General features: G+C 42.5%; 1 protein-coding gene across 2 annotated transcripts in view; it reads right to left on the bottom strand.

Moving 5' to 3' along the window:
- LOC117157940 (semaphorin-1A) overlaps window positions 1-26,061 on the bottom strand; it is a 382,000-nt gene that overhangs the window by 335,645 nt on the left and 20,294 nt on the right. For both annotated transcript variants that reach the window (XM_033336297.2, XM_033336296.2), the window contains exon 2: window positions 11,937-12,116. In XM_033336297.2, coding sequence (XP_033192188.1) covers window positions 11,937-12,033 — 97 coding nt within the window. In that variant the 5' untranslated portion in view covers window positions 12,034-12,116. The remainder of the gene's footprint in view (window positions 1-11,936; window positions 12,117-26,061) is intronic.

The raw sequence follows: 26,061 nt of genomic DNA, 5'->3' as shown, positions 1-26,061 counted from the left end.
GGCATCCGCAATTTTCCCTGTGATCTACGATCGTGCGATTGTTGGCCCACGGATAACCAGAAAATTCACTTTGATCTCTTTCATGCTGGTAGATGTTAATGCGGGGGATATAAAGATAAAGACGTTGCTGGGAAAATGCGCAGGATTAACGCGAAGACGTTTCTCTACCTCCACCTCGTTTCTTTTTACGGGCTCCGTGTTTACTTTTGCCGGTATTCTTTCATTCACGCTACATTACGAATTTCCTGGTATTCCTACGAATTCTCCGAGGAGACACACGAGATACTATTTACAAATCTACTTATCATAGGTTTCCATGGAAATTCAATTCACACGGCGGACGTGAAAATCAAATATATTCGAGGATTTTTAATCAGGGAACCGATGCGACGTAAACGCTTCGTAAACTATATATCCGATAAAAGCTGTTCGATTAAAAACCATCGACGATCCAACCGAACGACTAAACGCGTCAAACAGAAAAGATAATAAATATCGATTGGTCGAACACGATTGCACAGAGAATAATGGAAGTGTATTAAAGTAAGCATATCAAAAGCCATCGATTAAATGTTTGCTTGCAAATTTTCGAGTGGCGATGGCACTTTTGAAGCATGTCGCTGACGAGCTACCACAAAGCAACGCGCTGGATACCCACTCGCACACCAACATCGACACATCGCCCAAACCAACCATTCACACAGCTGTCTATACACACGTATGCGATCGCGTACTATCACCCGTGAACGACGTTCCTCTCGTTTATCCCCGCTTATTTCACGTGCATATCTATGAACGTGTCTCGTGTCTCGTGTCTCGTGTCGGTGCATTGGCATAGACGATCGTAACTGCTTGCTACTACATGTTTCGGACCGTGGCTTACTTACACACAAGCAACCAGAGAGGGTGCTTGCCTGTACCTCGATATTCCCAGTTATCTATCTTCGAAATACGCGCCTGCCAGTGTACATACAGAGGTTCGTAAAAGGCCAGGTTTTCTCCTCGGGCGGTCTTTTTTCACCGGATATTTATTTTGCCGTGCAGCTTTGCCATTTCGCGCTTAATCGATATGTTACCAAGAGGAATGTTTGAATTATACAAGGCTAGATCTTTCCTGTCTTCGTCTCTAGCCCCGTTTTTCCACCACCAACGTCCCGTCGTAACTGGAACGCGAATATCTGCAACTCGATAGCTTTTCGGAACGATCCCATATCTATTATTCGTTTATATATATATATATATATATATATATATATATATATATATATATATATATTTCTTTGATATAACTTGACGATTCTCAAAGCGACTTTCCACTAGACGTCTTCTTTCCGTTCGTTCTACGACGTAACGTAAATACATATCAAGTACGAAATTTCACATTTTTCTTAGCCTTCTCTCTTGTCGAAATATTTCCCGCAATGGAACGATCGAATTGCCTGCGTTATAAACACGACGTTTCAAGATTAGTTAACACTAGAACTACCGATAGTTGACACGAAGCTATTTCTACCAAAAACAGCCAAAGTGACTGGTCTTTTAAAAAACACCTAACAGTAGAATATTTTTATATTCACTGATTTATTAGTTTCTTAAAGAAGCAATTCCATGTTATGTAGTACATTGTTGGTATTATTAATCTATCGAGGGTTGGCACGCTTATAAAATTGTAGAACCAGTCATTTTGACTGCTGTGGTATTTCTAGCGATTGATTCGGAATTTTCCTGATAACTGATATCATCGTATCGAACGATACGCGGTAAAAATTTATAAAACGTGTGGCAAGTTGTACAAAACGAGGAAACTGGTTAATTGGGATTCGATAAACAGATCGCAGGACTCTTTTACACTTTGACATGTATCAGTCAGTTCGACCGGTGTTGGTATAAGTAGCCTTGATACAAAATTATTTTCAGTTTGAATACATAAAAAACAAAATAGAATTCGTTATATTATTCTTTCGGTTATCGTTGCGAAAGTCATTACATCACTGCGGAAAAAATATAACACGAAGTAGGAATTTTAAAATAAAATTGTAAAAACCAGTCAATTTGGCTGGTATGGTAGTTCTAGTGTTAACATGGTCCCGTCGTTCCGCTTCCAAGTACACTGTCCTAACACTACAAACTGTATTTTCCTCCGTCGATACATATTTATTTTCGTTATAGCCTCTTTTGTCGTTGCCGATCGATCGATTTCCTATTGCTTGCTGATTATCGGCAAATTCTAGCCTCGGTTTCACGCATATCTCGCGCCTATGCCATATATGCGAAAAGAAAAAAGAGAAAAAATAAGAAAAAGTAGCTTAATACGCTTGACGGTCGTCGTGGAACGTGAATGTCTGCCTTTTTCTATTGCCATCGGTCGATCGCCAACTCCACGGCTAAGCTGCTCGTAAATCGTTATTTATTCTTAATATAACGTTATCACGGCAGCGTCTTATTGATTTCCCGTCAGTCCTGCCACCGGAGAATTCTATCCCCGGACATTAATAAATCTATCCGTCGAAACGGCGTCCTGAAACGTGTGCGGGTCATGGATTGGCGCGACGCGGCGCGACGCGACGCGACGATCGCTCGGACGGCTCTCAGGGCGGCTCACAGGACGAAAGCGGCGTCGTTCTCGCGGGACGATCAATCACTTCGAAAACCGTTCTTTCCTTTACTTTCCTTTTCTCCCTTTTCCTTCCTCCTTTCCTTCTTTTATCCATAGAAATCGTTGCTTCGTTCAACTTGGAAAACTCGATCGTTTCCGCTTCAACACCGCGGCGGTTGACCGTCAATGCGTAAGCTCTAGCCGAATGTGAATCTTTTATGGAATAGACAGCTTTTCCTCGATAGATATAGTTTCGTACAGAGTTGGCAAGTTTTTTGACAAAGCTGATTTTCTACAAGGTATACATCGTTGACGCTTTGATAGCATGTCCTCTGCCCATAAAATTACAGCTTGTTACGATTCGTAAATTGAACGAAAAAGTATACGAACGAAATCATTGCCAAATAATTCTCATTTCTGTAGAATCAACCGTGTTTACGTTATGTGTAATTGGCGATCGACGTAGTCGCATTTATTATTTATTTGACAATGAAAGCTCGTTGCAACAACGACTTAAGCGTACCTTTGATCCTAAAGATACGGCTGATGGACGAGTGCGTTAAAATTTCGAGATGCCGGGCCTAGGTATGTAGCGTACGAACCTTTCGGCATCGAAAAATTCAATTATTTACCTTTCCATATCGTTGTATCGTATGAAATTTCGACTTTGTGATTTTGTCGGTAAAAAATAATTCCGTGACAATTCGGAATTAATTTAACCATCGGCATGGTATATCTCAGGATAATCAAGATAATATGTATATTGTTAAACAAAAGTTGCAGTGACGCTTTGTGATTTCGGCATAAAGCCGATATTTTAAAGTTTGCAAATATAATAGAATGAAATAATTTTGTCGGTAACGAAAAAAATTGGCCATAAATCGTTGATAGTGAAAAAGAGCTTTTAAAACTGAATTAGTAGCGTTAAAACGATTCCAGCCGATAAATATCTCCGTGACGTATCTTCCTATAAATAATAAAACTAATCGTTAATTCTACTGACATTTTGCTCGCAGAATATTATATTTCCAATTTCAAAGTATCCACGTATCGATAAAAACCTTTCCACGTTTTATGACAAACAAATAAAGGTTTTAAAAAAACTCCTGTTGAAATAATATCGATAATTGTTATAACTATAGAAGAATACGCGCGTAAGATACTATCCGTAGGTGAGAGCACTAAAACCGTTAGCAAGATTGCGCTGGAAGCTTTAATAAAAGCCCTAAAAGCTTTTGATAAAAGCTAGTACACAGTTTCGATAATTACCATCTCGTTGCCACTTTCATTTTACGTAAGACTTTAGTTGAGGCAGAAAATGCTATTATTTAGATACTATTAAACGGAGCTACCGCTTCAACGATTCCAGCTACTAAATCAACTCTCTAACTACATAGAGATAACTTAATCTAGCGAAACGAATCTTCGTAGTTCCACGCTCGCTTTTGTTAATGGTCAAAGTTGACCGGATCAAAAAGCAAATGGAAATCACGATGCGGTCGGTCCCTTTCGATGATAATCGCTATCCCGTTACCACTCTGTTCGGCTAACGTTTCTAGTTAAATCGGATCTAATCAGCTTCGCCAGAGTTTTCCTTCGAGTCTCTTGCAATCGTTTGGAACTCGCAAACCGTTTCTTTCGTTCTCGACCATTCTTTGCCACCTGTTTGCAAAAAATAGATACTCGAAAACAGGCTGTGAAATGGAAGAGGTTGACAGCCTAGCGACCAACAGTATCCGCTATAAAATTTATCTCTGCACTCTAGAAATGATAGATTCATCGATAGTTAAGGTATGATTAAAATCGATGGCTTCTCCGATCGATAAACGTTCAACTAACGTGGTAATTACGTGGAAAAGCTATTGGCAAACGAAATCGACGATATTCCTTAGTGAAACGGAACACGTAGCCCACCAGTTATGATAACACGGTATACGAATCGGTAGGAAAGTGGATTTGCAGATGTACGAGCCATGTGTAACTTGCTAGAACTTGCGAACTTCTGTCAGATCAGGTCCTGTTCCGATGGAGATCTTAAACCGCGATACGAAAGATTAACTAGTAAGTAGAAATACGAAGCTAGCCCGGTTGCAATCGATCACTATGCTATTTCCGGATTAGTCGAGAGAACGTACAATGCTCGATTCCGTGAATGCTATTTTTCCAAGAATTCCGCTCGGATTTAAATATCACACGATTGGCGATCGATACGTCGTTACATAGCGCCAACCATTCGCCACTAATTAAACTCTGATTATAATTTCTATAATTTATCTAAATCTATTATTCCGAATTGCACGCAGGATTCGAAGAATTGAATTATCTTGCTGGCTGCTTCTATTCGCTTCTATTCTTTTTTAACGTGACACACGCACACAGAGACGCGCGTGCGAGCGAGCGAAGCGGCAGGTCCGTGAATGAATTAACTCGGCCTGTACGCCGGGGTAATAATTGTTAAAATCTCGAGCATGTCGACGGCATTGTACCTGAATTTCAACTATAAATAAACAGCGAGTCCAGGTACCCAACGCGGTCGTTATGCTCGCTACACACAAGAACAGTTAATAGAAGCGGGCTACCTGTTCTGTCACGCGTTGTGTATGCATGCAGCTGAATTGCATCGGAATAAACATCTGTACGGCTCGTATAAACCGTCGTCGTGCTGACTTACATTTTAAAATACGACTTCTTGCACCATTTAGACGGAAATATCGTACACTGTACGGAATAGAAGGAATACGTTCCGTAGCATTGCAAGAAAATCGGCGGGCACAGACTGGCGAAAAGATTTGCAAAACGATAATGCATTTATAGGACGAGTTCCAGTGGAAAGGTGTGACCATTCAACGTTACACCAGGGTAGTTTCACCTTTCCATTCTCGATATTGGCGCGAGCCTGGCCCTGGATAACGAGGATAAATGTTCCTGTTGTAGCTGTACCATGCGTCATACTCGTTCAGCCAGCGTATGTGTACTTATGTACATACAGGCGCCGAGTAAAACTCTCGACCGACGTTTGCGTCCAGCACGTTTACACGAGATCGTTAATAAATATCGGAAGCATTTTTTTGCGAAACGATAAAAAAATCATTCCACGCGCGCCAATTCTGTTCGACTATTCACTTGCTTACAGATGTTCTAATATGAATCACGCGTCGTTTTATCGAAATGCGAATACAACCTACACGTTGAACGTTTACTCGTCTAAATAACACAACATCGTTTCAAATGTATACCTGTAGGAATGTCGTAGAGATTCGAACGGTAGGTAAAACCGTTGTCACGAGCAAAGATAGCGGCCGATTATTATGGCTGATTGCGTTAATATTTAACTATTGTTGGAATCACGTTCGAAAACAGTTCCGTTAGTTGCACGATAGTTTGACTGCGCCGCGAACGTGCATTAATATCTCGCTTGAATTTACATTGATGAATGTATCAATGATTAACGGCCGTATCACCGTCATAAATTTCCAACATCGAACAAATACAATACCTCGTGAATGCAAACTACCATGTCTAACTACGCTTCTCTAGACTTGGTCTACTCCTAGAAACTTCAACCCCTTTACAAATTCAGAAACCGGGCAAGTTTAAAGACAATCGGTTGGATTAATTTCTTAGCGAAAAGACACCCGTTAGGGAAATGCGCAAGTTCCAATTAACGATAGAACACTGGTAATGTCGTTTTATTTGGAACTCTGCCAGAGATTTTCTTCGGCGTTGCGTACCTTTTTCGCAGATATTCCTGTGTTAACATTTAGCCAACGACGTATGTCACAACGAGCTATACGTTTCCACCGTGCATTTTTCCAAGCATCGAGGACTAATATTCACTGCTTAAAGAACAAAGAAGTCAAAAAATTATTTAAATAGTTAATTATATTTTGCGGTAATGATTTTATTTAACGATGTCACATATCGTTTATACAAAACGTCAAAATTAAAAGTATATACTAAAAAATCTAGGTAAAATTAAAAACATTAACACTAGAACTACCAGTAGTTAACACGAAGCTATTTCTACCAAAACCAGTCAAAATGCTCGTAAAAATACAATATTTGAAAGAATTGTAATAATGGAATAAAAAATACGTAGTAATAGAGTATTTTTATATTTATTGATTTACTACTTTCTTACAGAAGGAATTCTATGTTATGTAGTGTATTTTTGGTATTATTGATCCATCTGGGACCATAATCTCTAAACGAGGGTTGACACATTTATAAAATTGTAGAACCAGTGAAATTAAAAATTCATAATGTTATTAATATTTTTTACAGTGTACTACCGTTCGATTATAACTTTATTTAGTCATAATTGAAATTGTAACTTTTTCATTAATTTTAACCACCACTAAATTGCTATATTCTATTACATACTATACTTTATGAAAGCAGACAAAGTGGTGTAATTAATTGGGAAGAATTCCAGGTAAACAATAACTGATAGTAACAATAAAAAAAGGAAACCGCCTTACTAAAGTCAAAAAACGAGATCTCCCTTCCTCTTCTTCACAGAGGAGAGATCTCCCTATTTAGTTGGCTAAGTATTAAGTACAATTTCGTTCTACACGAACAAAAATCGTACACCAAAGAGTCTCGAAAAGCGTACAAAATGTACCGGTGCTGTTCGAACGATCGTTTCGATCGGATACAAAATGTACCGGTGTTGTGTAAATTTGCGCGCCAATGAAAGCTAGTTAAGATGCTTTCATGAGCATGATCGGAAATGGTTATGGCGATATAGACACAGAGATGACTGTATAAGTCTGCAACAGCCGCATATTCGGACGACCATTGACGACTACGCGCGTTCTCGCAGCTTAACAAACTTCTTCCGAGTCCTAACGAGCTTACTCTTGGCAAAAGCCACTCGAGTGTATGGCTTCCTTGGTTGCGATGCAATGGCTAACCTACATACCGTCATATTATTGCACCCGATTCCCGCTGCAATGAACGCTACCTGTATGTACGTGTACCAAGTGTGACAATATATTCTATTCCCTCACGGTTGTTCACTCGCAGCGTCTTCGGTTCGCCCAATCTTGCACCACTGCTGTAACGCGTTTCGCTTGTTCCCGTCTTCCGATGAAACGAGAATACGCCGATAAATCGAATGCCACGTTTTCACCTTCACGGCCAGTACACGTTCCTGCGACCATTTTCGCGGATACCTTATTTCTAGCTATTGACATATGTATAATTTTGTGTGCTAGACCAGATTAGCCGCGCAGTAATGACATATGTGAATATGAGTGTATGGAAGTATGTGTGTGCACAGCGTCCCAAAACACAGATGAATGTAACTGTTCCGTTAGCAGTGTGGTATAGAAGATGCTGAGACGCGTGCAAATGTATATCGACGAAGATCCTGGAAATCGTTTATTAAATAAATCTAAAACTATTTTAGTATAAATTCTAAGTGTAATCTTAGTGTTCCTTTACTTTTATTTCGGCGATTAAGGTCCACAATTCTCAACACTGGCTTCAGATGTAAAGCAATTCTCGTTGAAATTAAATAAATCTACAACTATTTTAATATAAATTCTAAGTGTAATCTTAGTGTTCCTTTACTTTTATTTCGGCGATTAGGATCCACAATTCTCAACACTAGCTTCAGATGTAAAGCAATTCTCGTTGAGATTAAATAAATCTAAAACTATTTTAATATAAATTCCAAGTGTAATCTTAGAGTTCCTTTACTTTTATTTCGGCGATTAAGATCCACAATTCTCAACACTAGCTTCAGATGTAAAGCAATTCTCGTTGAGATTAAATAAATCTACAACTATTTTAATATAAATTCTAAGTGTAATCTTAGTGTTCCTTTACTTTTATTTCGGCGATTAGGATCCACAATTCTCAACACTGGCTTCAGATGTAAAGCAATTCTCGTTGCGATATCGTCGGTAATTAGCATCGTGTAACTTGACTCAGTAAAAAATCAGCGTTTTGTTGCTCCGCTATTTCTTTCCTCGCAGTCTACGAAGAGATGCTTTTTCATAGAATTATGGAAACATCTGCAGAACTGTCGCTAGAACGAAAGAAAATTAGATAATTCTGCGTAACTTGTGTATAACGTAGCTAATATTTACGACTGTTAGTTGGATGTAATGCTCACAGGATCGACGTAAATTGCTGCTACATGCAACTATTTGCCTGGAAATATTGGAGAAATCTACGAGAGCAAGGTGTGCGTGGCAACTGTTAAAAGCGACAAAGTCAGGTATCGTAAAAAGTTAGTCTCGTAACCACAACTTTCCAAAAGTACTTTAAAAAAGCTGTTTACTTGAAACTTGTCCAACATTTGAAAAAACATGGAATCGGCGTTACCACGAAAAGTCCGTGCTACTTGACTTTCATCCAGCCATTCTCGGTTTCCTCTAAACTCTACGCTCCATCCAAAAAGAAACTCTTAAACAAAGCGATAAGAAACTGCTAAAATTCGATCTCTCCTAGATAACTATAGTCCGATTATCCGTGAGTATATTTTCATAATATACATATACACAATTGGAGCAATGCATCCGAAAGCACGAAGCACACGATCGCATGCCGTAGATTTGTACGCGGCACGGCCGTCCAATTTCATCCGAACCGAGCTAGAGTCAGCCAACTACGTATGTATCCCGGTCGTTCCCGACGTAATTGAATACTCAATAGGATTTACCAAAGCGGACCAACGCGGTGGCCGCGTCGATCGACACGACACACGCCAATATTTGATCCGTGTCAAAAGCTTCGACTCGAAGCTTTCGAGGCAGATTCACCCGCGGATTTCGCAGGGTCGTTAAACTCGCCGACCACCTGCCCTCCCTTCCCCACCTGTCCCACTATTGTTCTATCCCCTTACGTTTCTGCCCCTTTCCACTTCATTGTCTTCGACTTGAATTTTCGTTTTCAATTTCCTTATCTCTTTCTATTAACCGATCGCTCGTGTCGCACGCGTAACGTCTCTGCTTTCATCGGATCACCCGATATGCCAATTATTGCGGCATTTCAAACGTATCTGCGCTGTTATATGTCGCTGTGCGCGGTAAAAGTACCTGGATAAATTTATTTCAGAAAATAAGTTTAGTTACGTCTGTTGCAGTTTCCACGACAAAGGATATCATTTCGAGATAGATTGCTTTCTAGTTGTGTGTTTCGGCAATCGTTAGTTTGCTTTGCACTTGCTAGCAATCCTACGCAGATCTTTCCAATCGCTTCTCCATCCTCTATTTAAATTAACCGTTCAAAGCAATTAGAGTTTTAGCCAGAGCGCTAGTCAATCGTCTAAAAGCATGAAAATACAGCGATTAAGCGAATTGGATTATTCGTTTGGAACGCGTGGATTAAGCACACAAACGAGAGGTATTTGTCTCGCAGCTGGTTACTTCTCGGTAACGTAATCTTCTAGCTGCTCCAACCAACTGTATAATACTACCTCTTCCAACAACTATAGAAACGAACAAGTTCTACCACCTACAGAACGTAAACTACCGTGAAATAAATACACAGAGGCCAGATGGAAATATCGTTTAACTATTAACTTTTCACCGCCGCTTTGTACTTGCCAGCGATGGCAAACGTGTTCAAACATCCGACAGCGTCTAATGTATTTTGATTTTTTCCCACGCTTCCCCGATACTTTCTTATCCTTTTCCATCGACATCCGCTCGACGTTTATCCTGGTCTCTAGCCGGATGAAGCGTTATCGGCGTGTTGCGTTTAATACCGGCATGGCACTTGCACAACTGAACGGAACGGCGTGGCGTGGCGTGGTGCGAGACCGCCAAATCCACAGGTGCGGCGAAAGCGTGCTCATGTCGCGCGGAAATGCCTTTGAATCGACTGCGACGGAACACAGCCAACAACAACAGCCGACAACGACAACGACGACGACGACAACGATGACGATGACGACGACAACGCGCGACGTATCTCTACATGTTCTGTATACAATTCCTTTCCTCTTACCCCGCCTAGTCCCTTTGCAGACGTTCTGCTTCGCCCTTCCTCTGACCCTCGTTCTCTTTCCACGATGCTCTTCCAGGTAAAGGATTCTCGATTCACACGGCGATAACCTTCGACGCGTTCACCTACCGATCGGTTGCACTCGACCGGTAAACGTGTGATTTCTAGCGAGTTGGTGCTCGCCGTCACCGATGTCTTTATCTCGCGCGAAGGAAATGAAATTTCCCGTGTGAAAAGATCCGCGTGAAAGAAGCGCCGGAATCGGGCGAGATGCGAGAGAAGTAACTTTTTCTTATCGGCGAATTGCCGCGGTACGGTGCGTTATTGTTCTCGGTAAGCTAGCGCGTGCAAACAACCGTGTCGAGAGACTACGACTGGAACGTGGACAAAAAAGAGGGATAAATTAACTTCTGAAGGAAGGAAGGCGATCCAACGAAAAGGAGAACGAGCCGATTTCATTGCCATCGATTCATCGGTCATCGTAATGCCGCTGTTAGTTTCTACCGTAGTTCTTACGCGACAAAGATTAGATTTCGGCGGATGAAAGACGGCCGCGAACCAGGAACAAAAGAGAACGAGGAGGACGAGTCGAAGCAAGCTTTTCCATCGAATTCACCGTGAAACGTGCCTTATTGTTCTGGATAATCTGTCGCGCGTTATAGTAATTAAGTGGAACGAATTCAACGGGAATCTCTTGGGATAACGGAACGCGGCCGTTAATCCACGGAATTAATTTCGCTGCGTTTCCGCGGCGTGAAACGACGTTTTCGGATCCAGCCAGAAAGAACATCTTTTAGTTGAACTGCATTTACTCGATCGACAAATGATAAGAAACTCGGCCAAAGAAAAGGGTACGGAAGAAGAAGAAGAAGAAGAAGAAGAAGAAGAAGAAGAAGGGAAAAGCAGAAAAAGAAAGCGAATGATTGCAGACGATCGTTTCTACAGAGAGTAAATTGCGACGCGCGATTATTTCCAGCATCGCAGTTAATGACGTACAATGAATGCGCGACGCGCGTTTGCGTAAAATGCATGGAAGATCCATTTGGCTATAGCTCTTTGATTTAATTTTAATTTCATATCCATACATATATCCTAAAATGTCGGGCGGGATCAATTTAATAATTCGATACAGGTATAAAATAGCGTGGTGAGTGTGTGGCTTCGTTTCATTAAATTTTCGCACGCAAAGGCGAACGACGAACCGAATTTAGCGATACATTACACGTCAAACGACGTTATACGGTAAAAATGCGTCTGGCTAAATAGCCATTGTTCCATACTTTTTTTCAAAGCGCTTAAACACCGGTATAAGACGAACAATCGCTTTTTATATAAAATAACACGATTTTTGTTACACGCTTATGCAGGCAAAGTTACTCACGATGTTTGACATGCAGCCTAGGAACAGGATCTTGCGGCCAAGCCACGTTCTGCGCAACTAAGCTGATCAGTGCCAAAATTCGCAGGGATGTGCTCATTTTGGTAGCGAGTGGCCCTGCAGGGTATCCTATGAGTCAACGGTAACTTTCAATCCTCGTCATCGCCGCTCCGATCGTCATTCCTGAAAAAATACAAACAAACCATTTTAAGAAAGGAACAAGCCCGACGAAACAAATTTGAATTTGAGATATGGAAATCCTTAAAATCGAACCAATAACGACGTTAACGAAAATAGCAATAGCAAAGACATCAAACCGCGATGATACTAACGCTAGAACTATCACGCCAGTCGAATTGACTGGTCTTACAAATTTATTTTCAAATTCCTACTTCGTGTTATATCTTTTCCCGCAATGATGTAACGAGTATGTAATATAATGAATTTTATTTTGTTTTTTATGTATTCAAACTGAAAATAATTTTGTATCAAGGCTACTTATAAAATTTTATTTCTTTACTTAAAGATGTTTATTAAACCCAAGATACAATTTTAAATACATTTTGGTATTCACAATAAACGGTGAATTTTTGTAATGATGTTTTAAGCAAAAGTACCGATACGCAACGATACGACGTAGCCATGCTATAATAAGACTACTTATACCAATACCAGTGAAAATGACTGGTACTTGCCAAAGTGTAAAAGTATCCAGCAATCTGTTTATCGAACCCCAATTAATCAGTTTCCTCGTTTTGTACAACTTCGCACACGTTTTTCAAATTTTGACTGCGTATCATTCGATATGATGATATCAGTTATCAGGAAAATTCCGGATCAATCGCTAGAAATACCACAGCAGTCAAAATGACTGGTTCTACAATTTTATAAATGTGCCAACCCTCGATGGATTAATAATACCAAAAATATACTACATAACATGGAATTGCTTCTTTAAGAGACTAATAAATCAATAAATATAAAAATATTCTATTGTTATTTTTTAAAGACCAGTCATTTAGACTGGTGTTGGTAGAAATAGCTTCGTGTTAACTATCGGTAGTTCTAGTGTTAATTCTCTGCGATTTAGTGAAAGAAAAGGTAAGGAACGGGTATTCGTCAAGGTAGGGAATGGTTAGGTACGGCGTTGCAAAAGTTGCAAAGAATTTTCATTCTTTCGCGATATTTGAACGACCGAGAACATCTTGTTTGTCACCGTCGTAAGAATAAGTTTTGCGCACGATCGCGTTAAAAATGCCAGTTCTTAACAAACGCTGGCTGCGCTGGATGAAACGATGTTACAAAAAGAAACACCGGTACATATCATTGTTCTTTTTCGTGAACAAGTTATACGCGCCATTTCTTACACAGCTGAGCCAACGATAGCAACCGAGACGGTGCAATCGAGGAAGGAAGAGAAAGGCAGGGAAAGGAATGGAAAGGAAGGGAAAGGAAGGGGAAGGAAGGAGAATGGAGAGGAGAAGGAAGGCAGCAGGCAAGCTAAAAGGCTAACGAAGGAACGGTAGAAGACCGCTGCCGACTCGAACGAGCTCGGCAACGACGATGAAGAAGACGACGATGGTATGCATTATGCAGAGAGGTCGCCAGCTCAAGCTTCTATTTGTCCCCCAGCTTCCGCAGCAGCCAGTGCTGCTCTGCTACGACTTCGAATACATTCGCGATTAGGTGGCAAATCGGATGTACACCTATGCATACGTATGTAGGTACTTATACCTACAAGGTTTTCGTTGAATCGTGCCGCGTATCTAACAACGCGCCGCCAACCGTTGTACCAGCCATTTCGTATATCGCGCATAAAATGTACGGCTTAATCTCGTTCCCATTCTTCGACTGTGCAAAATCAACCCTACCACTCATTTGTCGTATCTGAATTTGCGCTTACTATTCAAAATTTCCGCTCAAGGATTCCACATCGATCACACTTGTCACGGTTCTATATTCTCCCTTTTATAACTCTCTCGTGACGAATGCTATCGGTATAACGAGACTTGTCCAGGCGAATCAAAAATCGTACAATGTAAAATCTGATATCGAATTTAACTTGTCGGGCGGGTGCGTGTCGAACCGCGTCAACCCTGAAACAAGGACGATCGTTTTCGACAAGGACGATCGTTTTCGACAAGAATCGCTCGTCGACGATGCGCCACTTCTCGTGCGCGCGACCGTAGATTTCGCAAAACGGTGGCGGAGGATCGGACGAACAGGAGGGAGAAGTGCAGCGCAACGCGAACAAAATGTGGCGGACAAAGGTGCGCTATACGCATCTGAAACAGCGAGTCACCGTTAGGCGTGGCTCGGCCTACTTTCCAGATTCGAGAGACACGAGACGAGCCGTGGATCAAGACTTACTTCCCTCCAGCATCGTGGACACCACCAACCAGCGTCGGCTTCGTTTCCCCGCGCGATTATGGTAGCGCCACGCTGCCCCGACTTTCTCTTCTCTTACGTCGGCCGAGTCACGAATCACGAGCCATCGGCATCGATACGATCGTCGCGATCCGATCGGAAACCCTAAGCGAGATAGGAAAGAATCCGATTTAATTTTCCTCATCGGTGTCGGATCGGTGTCACGTTGGAAAAATCCAGTGTTCAACGGATTCCAAAGCCTTAAAGTAAAGAGGGCAGATTTCTCGTGGTAGGCAAACGCGTACACGGTGAACGAGCGCAGTCGGAGCAAAGTACATAATCGAAGGTGCGGAACGTGAGTCGCTAGAATCGGAAGAAAATTAAGGCACGGTGACTCGTGCGTCTCTTTCTCCTTGCGTTTCCTTTCTCTTTTTCTCTCGGTTCGATCATTTTCTTTCAAATTCACTTACGGCCGCGTGTATCACATGGGTGGAAGAAATCACGTAGAGTCACCGGAGAAGGTTAACTTTGACTGGTTACGTTAGCCGAGTGATAGCGTTCATCGAATTTCGATACAAGTCCGTGAAAAAATATCAGGTCGTTGAACCGTGAGAATATAGGGCAAATTCTGTTCTTCATATAAATCGGCTAAACGTAGGGAAAGCGTAAAACGAAAAAAGAAAACAAAAGACACCTTTTATTCATGCCGTTTAAACGCAGCTATTCTGTAAAGAGGAAAAAGAACAATAACAGGCGAATCCTTGTATAAAGGGCCATAGAATCGCGATAACAATGAAAACGCTGCTGCAGGCGCAATCCCACAACGTGTTTCCAAATGGCGGTCGAACGAAACGTGATTTTAACGACATGATCGGTTCTTTCGGTACATTAACCTTATCTACCATCAATTTACAGTATTTATACGCTTTCCGGCCAAAAACAGGCCAAGAAACGCAACGAGCAAACGACCATGGGAAAACGCGAGAAAATCGAGAGCGAGATTACAGAGGAAATAGAGGTTTGACGAAACGCTTCGGCGGGAAACAACGACCAAGCGAAAGAGACGAAACGAGCCAGGGAAAATTCACGGGCAACGACAATCACCTTCATCAACTATGCTGTATATTATTGTTGTTAAAATACAGAGAAACGTCCATTGTCTTTTCACAGATACAGTTTTCACAAATTATGTCCTAAATTAAGTACGACGTCGAAATAATACTTTGGAACGATGTTTAGAACAACTAGGTCAATCCCAAACTACTTTTAAATCTTCGATTTTCACTTTCTCTAGGTTGTTTCTATAATCTCTCGAGATGAGTCCTTATCTTTTCTTTTTTTCTTCTCGCGGTTCAACGAACCGACGATCGAAGCAAAATCGCATCTTGCTCGCGATTTCTCCATAGTTTTCGTGATCGTTTGTTTGTTTGTTTGTTTCTCTCGTAGCGACGAGACTTTCAAACAACGATTCTACTTCTACGTACTTACGAAAAAGCGCGTGTATCCTTTTAACCGCGCCCTTTCTCCTCTTCCTTCACTCTGCACTGTCACAATACGGTCTTTTCGAAACTTTTCTATTTCTAGCGACGTGTTTACACCGTCGTGTGGCGTCCTGTTCGACATCCCGTCTTAGTATCGCGATATTTATCTGATCGCTAAATCGGTAAGGTGCGATCGCCATGCAGCGACGCGATCCATCTGTGTTATCACTTTTACCTAGTCCAGCGAACAATACTATTGCACTGCTGCGCTGTTGCTGGTCCATGAATTCACAGACATATACTATAATACGTTACGCTCGATTTTTCACTGCATATCAATACCCATAAGCATTACCTGTCGATAAACGTTGCCAACTTTTCTCTCGCCGAGCACCAACGTTTTGCATCTTTTTATCGGCTCTTACCAGGATATACAGTATGTTAAAATGAGTTACGTCGCGATCTTGCGATTCTGCGGTTTGTTAGACGTCGTGGCTTCAATTTTTTTGTTACTCGTGACAAACCCGCAGCCAAAGTACCAATGGTAAGCAGCCTCTGATCGAAAACAATACACGTTATAATCGAGGCTTTCCATGTAACTGGCGAAACCTCGAAGCTTCACCAGGACTCTCCTTCTTTCTTAACACTTTGACTGCTACGTTCGTCATGTATGATGAACTTCTTACAATTGTAAAAATTGAATGAAAACTGAGAGTTAGGACATTTTGAATATAACCGATAAATAGAAGATACTTTGAAATAAAAAGTGCCCCATTGAACAATTAAACATTTTTATTAGAATATCGATAAAAAAAATGAGAACAAATTTTGTATCTAACGGTGCACCGTGTTAAAACACTTTAAACATAAATGTGGCTCATCGATACAATCTGGACAATAGGTGGTCACTTTTTTGGTCCGATTCTTAGCAATTTTTGATCCTAACTGTTTAACATTTTTTTTATAGTACTCTCTGCAAAATTTTCGTGCCAGGTACGCTTGCCCTTCTTTCTTCTGCATTTCGTGTCGCAATCTTTGTCGAATAAGTATATTTAACGGCTCTGGTGAATGGCACTGTGTAAGGTGCATTGCGAGTGCCATTCTAAAATCAGATACCTTGATTTTTGTTTTTCTTGCTTGTTTATAGAGTATCATCGCGTTTGAAATTGATGTATTTAACAATAACTCTAAGCTAATTTTACATACCACTTGAGGGTTCTTCTACGTGGTGTAGAATATGCTACCATTTGATCTGATAAATCTACAGCACATTTTCCTCTGTTGTAATCTACCACTACCATTGGTTTATCACAAACATCATTTTCTTCGCGGACCTCTACCATTTCAGCCTAATATCTTCTACACGTTTCAACAATATATTCTGCACGTTTTGCGTACAACAAAATAACGAATGCGAATGGTTTGTTGAAATAAACGAAGCCTCGTTATAATACGTCGCTATCAACTGTTACCAAGACGTCACGGTGGTCAGCCGTGACCACCAATAAGATAAACGGTCCATTGGGGAAGAATGTTGTCTTACATCATCAATTTATTATTATTTTGCCATTTTGAATAATAAAAATACTCCCGTGGCGTCCTGAGCGAAACATGTGATTTCGGCGTGGCAGTCAAAGTGTTAGCAAGCAATTGCAACAGCTTCTCGTTGGCGTCGCGTAAAAGAAACAAATATCGATCGCTGATTTACATCTCCTTTACAAGCAGCAAAAAAATTAATTTTCGAAACGAGCCACCGAAGAAATTAACGTTCGTCCAGTTGATTCTTCCAAAGAAATCTTTCAAACGATACACTGTAGCTTCGCTCTTCCGATCGTGTAATAATTAATAAACGGTACTTAGGTGTTCGCATTTTTTGTTCCATCGACAGCGATGCAATTTACGCGCAAAAGCCTGGAATTGTGAGAAAAAATTTAGGAGAAATTGATGTACGCGTTGAAGGTTATCAAGAAATTATAATGGCCCGTTCTACATGTACTTTATCCTTCTCTGATCTCTCAAGGTATACAAAACGAATTAAAAGGATTAAAACGTTCGCTACGACAAATTTAGGGAAAGACAAGTAGACGAAGTTGGCGTAACACACCGCGACGATCGATCGAAAGCAGAGAAAACGTAATCACGAGTGCACAGTAGTTTCTACAAACGTAATCCCGATAAATAGGCTTTCACAGCGGGTTGTTACGAATTTGTCAACGGCTCGCGTTAGCCGACCGTCGTATCGATAGTGTAATCGTCGACTCTCTGGCTCGCTATGCGCAATACCTTCACCGTATACGGCCGTTTAGGAATGGAATTTGTTACCTTCGATTGCGACAAGTTTCGAGAAAAAGATTGCGCTCGCAACGACAAGTTTCGATGAAGCCAAGAAAGAGCAGGAGAGAGAGAGAGAGAGAGAGAGAAAGGGTCAGGGGATGGGGTAGCGTGCGGAAGCCGCTGTAAAAGTAGAAAAGCTACCGAGGGAGCTAAGGAAGGAGTGATAAGTCTAGTAGATGAAAGGCGCCAAAAAGAAGTACACAAGATATCCGCGCGACGAGGCCGATGAATGAGTCTACCAACGTTCTTTGAAGCTCAAACCAGGCTGTGATTAATAAGTAACGTCGATCTTGGCTAAAGTAGGTGGAGTTTCCGGAACCTTAGTCGACTGTGTGTGACGCTTCTTGGCAAGCTAGTCGAGTGTAAATAATTTTTCGGGAATAAATGTTCTCGCGTGTCTCGCAGAGTACATCACGAAACCAAAGTTGAGTAAGAAGTTGAGCGAGACAAGTTAAGTAGCGATCCAAGTAACCCGATGCCATCTGACTGCATAACAAATTAAACAGAATATACTCGGCTGATGGATAGAACCAGGCCCGACAAACGTGTAACGCACCGATCAAACTAACTGTGTGCCAAAGTCTAGTGCCAACATGGTATGTACACACCAAATTCTATTTTTCTGTTCTTCGTTTTTCTTTTACGTTCTATCGAATGTTTCATCAGTTGGCCGATATCGATCAAAGGTAAAGATCCAACATCCACGGAAATCGATATTTCGATTTGAACTTACTCCAACGAAATTGATAGCCGAGAATATTTAACGGTCGTTTGTCAAATTTTTTCCGCAAATTTCACGACGTTTGATCGAAAGCGCGAAAACCAGGTCAGAAGGGTTGCCAATAACAGCTGAGATCTTTCCATGTCGATAATCCTAACTTGAAGAAATCTAAATTTGCTAATCGTTAAATCTAATCATTGCTTTTACCTTGATTATCGCAGTGACGTTTGTTATTAAACTTTAACATATATTCCTATCTACGAGTCTCGAAAGTTTATTTATGGCGGACGAAAGAATCGATATCGAAAAAATGTTCAAGGAAATTAGAATCGCGCGAATAACTTGTTCTTTTGAAATATACTAATAGAACTGACGTCTTAATTATTCAAAGGTTCGTCGTAACTGCTATCTTTCTCCATCTCACGACAGAGCGATAAGAATCGGGCAAGAATTGTACCCGGCGTCTGTCGGATATCGAAGGGTCTTAACCATCCGAGTGTACTGCATGTCGGCATGGAAAAGGCTAAGATTCGTGGGCGAGTGTTTACGGCTGGGCAAACACCCAAACGGTAAATAATCCGAGTGACAACGTGACGAAGCTACAAAGCGAGTCAGTGACCCCCGACGATTAGATATACCGCGTATGCAGATTCCAGGGATATCTGTAATTCGGATACGCGAAGCGTATCGCCGATACTCGAATTATCGAGTCGCAGCCCATTTCCTCGCGGTATACAAATACAGCTGTGTAAGTACGTATAGTATCTTGATGGCGTTGTGTATGATCGAAGATATACGATATCGTACAGGTGAAAGGGTACACACAGATAAAACGGTTATGCGCCATTTCTCCGTGTAGCTACTTATCAGCGTAACGACCCGCCGCGAAATCGTCGTGTTACAAAGTCGCCGATGCACGATACCAGCGGATTATCGGGGCGAGAGAAGTGGAAGACTAAGTGGCCGGGCAGAAACTACGATGGCGAACGTGAAAGCGGGGAAATAAAACGGCGGAAAAGAAGGGATGGGAGGGAGAGAGATCGAAATCGAGAGATGGAGCCGCGCGTGATAGCGGAAAGAGACAGAGCTGGAGAACGTGGCGGGCTATTTAAACGGGCCAGCCAACTCTCGCGAATGAATATTCAGAAGCACACGGAAACTGCAGAGAACGTGGTCTTCCTGCCCCAGGTGACCTCTCGTGGAAACGACCAGGTGAAATGGTCCAAATCACAGCGAATATTCAGATCCCAACCCTCTTACCGTCGTCCTTGTGCAAATTACTCTCGTTACGAATGCCTGTGATCGAGACTGCCAAACTATGTAAAAGAGTGTAACCAAAACCGCGATTCCCCTTGCAAATTTCTTCGCAACTGTCGTTGCATAGAGAGAATACGTGGTCTCGCGTCGTCTAACGTCGCAACTTCACTTCGTCGGATCGCAGGAAACGTGGAAATTTAATGCCTCCTTGAATCACTGTGTTGTCTACGCTCGTTCAAATACCTGTGCCGGTTGTTATGTTCGATATCAGCCCTTAGGGAACAGCCCGTCTGAATCTCAATCGCTTATAAATAATTAATCGCCCGGCATCCACCGACGTTCCAACGTGTATCATTCTTACGAGTGAAATAGTCTGTCTCTGACAGCATAGTAGATACCGAGAATCGGTAGCCCAAACCGCCATTAGTAGTCCGTTCGGATCCCTTTCCAAGACAATATTTTCAAAACTTTATCGTTCGAATAACTTACATCGTTCTACGTTTCAGGCGGATACCTCGAACGACTTGTCGCTATATTTTTAAACGAAACGTTCCAACGTTACCTAAGCACGTTTAAGCAACGTTACCAAATTACCTGAACAGAGTAAATATATTATACGCGCGAGACGTTAAAAAGCTAGATCGGATATAGGCTTTGATGAAAGAGAATATTAAGAGAGGCGTAAGAAAAAAACAGTAATTAGTCTTCGGATTAAAAAATGTCCAACGTGTAGCAGAGAACAGCATCGAACTACTTTACGGCGTTAACCGGTGATGCTCGCAAGGATAACAGCCAGCAATAAGGTAATTCACGTCTTTATTAAAGCTCAACGAGTATAATAACGAACTGGCCGATTTTTCTAATTTTCAAGACAAAGTGCGAAACGTGTGTAGAAGTTAACACAGCTACTTAGTTCGCTCTATAATTTTATACCCCCTGCTATAACAGCTTTTTACGAGAATTGGTCTCGCAGGTCGTCCAAAGATAACCGTTACCGTGGCTGCTCGACTATAACTTTAGCACCTGCAAACGACATTTTCGACCATCTCATCGCCAGTCACAATCGTTACGCTATTCAAATACTTGTGGCGTGTTCACGGGCTGTTTTACAACCGCTTCTCGTTTTTCTATTCCGAGACGCGAGTTGTCGCGTCGCAGTTCGAGCCTTAAAAGATCGCATTGCGACTGAACCGGCAGCAGATTCTTTTTATTTCACTTGTATCAGCGATATACGACGAAGTTCTTCTTTCGCGCGCATCGACAATCTTACGTATCATCCACGAAAACACCACGTAATATAATGCGTGGATGAAATAAATGGCGTAAATTCGTACCGCGACACGACCATAGATCTTCGTCGAGTTGATTCAACCGATTTCTTTGCTTGCCGTGTTTCTCCGAGACAACCAGAGTCACATGTTTAATTATGGAAATCATATTTGATCCACACGAGAAGCTCGCACTGCCTCAAAGTGTCCAAATTTACATTGGAAAATACGTTGAACCTGATTTCGAAATGCAAATATTTGATCGATTCGTTCGGCAAATATTCGCGCGGTGTAACTTTAGTGTAAGATGTTGTAAAAATACCATGATAATAAGAATTCCAATCTTCCGCTGCGCCAGAATCCTCGATAGCTATTCGCGGCAATTTCAACTTCCCTTAGGTAATCATCGCCGCTGCAGTGTCCACTTCGAACCTTCTTTGTCCGATAGGAAAATAGGTACCGAACGATTAAAGCTTACCAGATGTTGTCGCGTAAAAACGTAGCATTGAAAACGGTGGCGAGCCGTAATAATAAGCCGTAATAACAAGCAACGAGAATCGAGCGTGTAATCAGCTCGCAGTCGCGTATAGTTAACCGTATATGGCAAGAGGTCCACTCTCGTCGACTACCGGTAATTTCCTTGGGGAAGAATTTCGATGCTGTATACAAAAGTGAACATTCTGCCGTACGATTACGTCTGCGTTCTCGCGGATAATTCTCACCATTAATACACGGTGGGCGTTAACGGTAGGAGACGAAAACCGCGCGAATCGAGACGGACGCACGTGCACCAAGCGTCAACGCAAGAGAAAAACGATAGAAGAAAAACGACGTGAAAAGGAGGTAGATCGAGGAACGTTGCCTCGCCGTGCTTCAGCGTCCAGTTTCTCGAATGTACCGTAGCGAACACGACCGCGTTAGTGCGCTTCACGTAATTTCCGTTAGTTAACCAATTCACCCACGTGCAGGTATTCTTCGTCGACGCGAGGTCTTCCGCGGCATGATATTTCTCGAGTCCGGAGGATAAGCATCATCGAAAAGTTATAGCGCGCAGCGACAAACTTCCGCCGCCTCCCTCCCAAAGAAAAAAAAAGAAGAAAAAGACCTGAGAAAAAATACCTGAGAAGGGGTAACTTTTCGGAAATCGGTATTCGCAAGTTTTTTTCCTGTCGAGAAAAGATAACGGCGAGTTATACGCGACCGTCTATCCGCGGAAGGAAAACCGCAAGAAGAATTTCAAAGGCTTATTTTTGTTGGAAAGCCGCTCTACCAGTTGCGGTATCGAGAAAAATTATTACCATCTACGTACATTCATTTACCGTTGTTCGAATTGAATGTGACGTTAGATAAGAGGAAGGCAGAAAGGCGGCAGCGTGTGGTTTTAAAATTCACGATATCTTTAACAATGAGCGCATTAAGTAGGCGTACTTTAGATGGACGACCGATTAGTTGGGATTTAACAACACGTTTGTAACTTTGTAATGCATCGATCCTCGGTGCAGCCGTCGCGAGCTGCAATTTGCTAAAACAATGCAAAGTGGATCATCTCGTAACATCATCGTACAATGTGTCCTAATGTGAGAACCGCGTCCAGACTAGGACGTACACAAGGACATAATCGTATTCCACGAGTCGATGCCCCGTCGATTCCTCGAAAGCAACGCGACGGGATCGTTCGTTCGCCCCTTCGATGGAACGATAACGCGATAAAACCAAGGAAGGAACACGTCTCCGGAACAAGTTCAATTTCTACGTTCCTACGGACCTCCCTGCCACTGTTCTATTCAGCCCGTACGTTTTCCTTTGCTACGAAAGAAACCTATCGAAATCGCAGTTTTCCTTCTTTCGTTTTTCCCTTGGCCTCTTCCTCCGAATTCCTAACCCCCTTGCTTTTGTCCGTTTCATCTCGCGCACACGCGTCCGCTCTCTCTCTCTCTCTCTCCCTCTCGCGCGCGCTCTCGCTCTCTCGTTTACCTCGCGTCACGCTACAAAATTCATTTTATCGCGACAGCGACGACGAATCGATATTTCTCGTTCCTCAGCACGAGCTCGCAATCCGATAAACGAATGACGAGAAGATTGCAACCGGCGCGCGATGCAATAAATGGATATAGGTAGATGTGGTAAACTATAGATATGTGATTCGTACGTAGGTACAAGCGTACGCGGTGCACACACCGTGACCAATGTGTGTAATACGCCAGGTGTCCGTGCCACGGAGGTGCTCCCTGCACCCTGCTCTCTCAGCTACGCGCATAGGCGCCGGACACCGTGTCTTAACGCGTTCGCTCGTCGTCCAATTTTCGTTACCTATACATAGATATGTGTAGCTACAAATACAACCATCTACGTATAATATTTACGCATCGAAAAACTTCCTTACATACGCTACCCATGAGAAGCCTTTCTCTGTTTCTCTCCTGCGCGCGCGCTATCTTCCACGCTTTCCTTTTTTTCGAATTTCCATTTCTAATCGTAACTATATATCGGTGCTGCGGTGATAAAAAGAGATCAAAGTTTTCTAACGGAGCATCAAGTACCGTTAAACACACGCGCATCTATCATACTGGCAAATGCGCTGTCCAAACGTGTCAGCCGCATTCCTTGCATATCGATGAACCCATCTAACCAGTCTCGACCCATGACCTACTCCGCGATAAGGAAAATTCAATCCCGCCGATCTCTCGGAACAAATGCATCATAACTTCCCAGCGCTGCAATTTCCGTCGGGGTAGCTTATCCTGGCGACGCGACGCGACGCCATACACTGGCGTCTTCCATGCTCGATCGGAAAGCGCCGCCTATGACCGTGTGTATACTATACATCGGCGTAGGTGGGAACCGGCTGGTTCAAAGTACCTCACACGCCTGTGGACGATTGTCATCGATCGCCGGTGCACAGTTTCCACAGGCGGAAGCACGCTCGAAGACGGTGCAGGAGACAGAGCAACGACAGAACCAGTACCGGTACTCGCACTGTCGCTATATATGTGTAAAGCGGTGGTGGTGATGGTACGTATCCCCTTCCCCGTCGGCCGTCATCGTCGTCAGACGCCGTAGCTGCGGGGCAATCGAATTTTCATCGCCGTGAAGGCAAGCCCTGAATATTCATACGGTCGAATCCCTAGTACCTTGCACACGTCCCGCGGTGGTTGGTGCCCCCGTGTGTTAACGTATAGATACATAGCCGCTGGGTAATCGTGGATTCCCACCCCTTGGTCCTCACCCTCCTCCTTCTCCTGACCGTCAGCTGAATTTAAACTGATGTGGCAGGGAGGGCGCGTGATCGCCCTGGGGTGCTTAAGCAAATCGAAGGTTCGGGGGAGCGCGAGCGTGCCGAACTAGCCATATTCTTCTTCCTCGGATGGGATACCGGGTCGAACCACTGTTCCACCTACTATTTATGCTTCCGCATCCACGGCACGCGAATCGATGCGCGCACACGTGCTACATCGCCGCTGATAAACGCGCTGTGATTATCGAGTTAGTCAATTATCTGCGAATTCGCAATCAATCGTTGCGTTAATCAGTTGGTTCTTCGTTGGACGAAACCTGGCTAACGGTTCCTCTGCCGGTACAGGATTGCTTTGACTATTGCCGGCTGGTTGCGATCAACCGATCCAACTTTGCACAAAGGCACGTGTACGGAATTGGTAACGAGCACACATGGTATAACCATGTGATAACGAGGGCAACCCCTACGAGCACGAGAATCGCGTTCAAAGAATAGAAGAAAACCTTACGCGTAGAACAGAATTTTCTGCCTCTGGTTTTATCATCTCCAACGATATTTTAGAAGCGCGCGCGTATTTGTTTGCTTGCGATTCCATCTGTCCGTTTATCCGATGCCGAGTATCTAACGCGATACGTCGAGCTTTAATAAAAGCTCGGCTGGCGGAAAATATAATCCCTATTACGTACCTAAATATCGAAACGGAGCGATGGAGTAGGAAACTAAGTGGGATAATTCTAAAATGAAAAGGAACGCGAGCCCTCGATACACCTCGCGATACGTGCGTTACATATATTCAAATTTTTCTTATACAATACATATCCTTCTTACATCGCTGCGCAAATAAATCGTCGTATAACTTGCCTTGTATAATTTATACGATTATTTTAGTTCGCCAAAGCTAACTCTGCGTGTATCCATATTCATAACGTTCCGCTAACGATAAGAGTGGTTTTCTGCTTCTTAGTTTACGGAGGTGCATTACGATATACGTGATCTGTTTGTGCGGTAGAACCAAGAAACGAAAGGGCACCTTATCGGTCGTGGGGCGTCACGTATGTAGATACATACACTGTAACTCCATTGGTCGACGTTATGATTACAAGGTTTGCCGAATTTCTACAACCAAACGACTCTGTATCGGCTAAGAACTAGAAATTCCGTGTACGAACCTAGTTAGAAGCAATAACAACTTAGGTCCGCGTAACGCTTCAAAATAAGAGCCTTTCCGATAGTTTGATCGAACGCGAGAAAACTCTGCTGCCTTTACGTTGCCCGCTAGAATTTATTCTTGCGACTAACAGGTTCCTGCAAGTGGGTAACGCTTGTATTTTTAACGTACTGTACGTATACTCGAATGTTTCGATGTGTCGCTCCTTAAAAAGTCGTAAACGCGCGTTTATCGCTACAAGCATTGCCTGTAATAGCCTCTACAAATATTTATTCACCACACGCAAGTCGAAGATGG

Source organism: Bombus vancouverensis, chromosome 6 (genome assembly GCF_051014615.1).
Source record: "Bombus vancouverensis nearcticus chromosome 6, iyBomVanc1_principal, whole genome shotgun sequence".
Lineage (NCBI taxonomy): Eukaryota > Metazoa > Arthropoda > Insecta > Hymenoptera > Apidae > Bombus > Bombus vancouverensis.
This window is presented reverse-complemented; position numbering and strand designations above follow the sequence as displayed.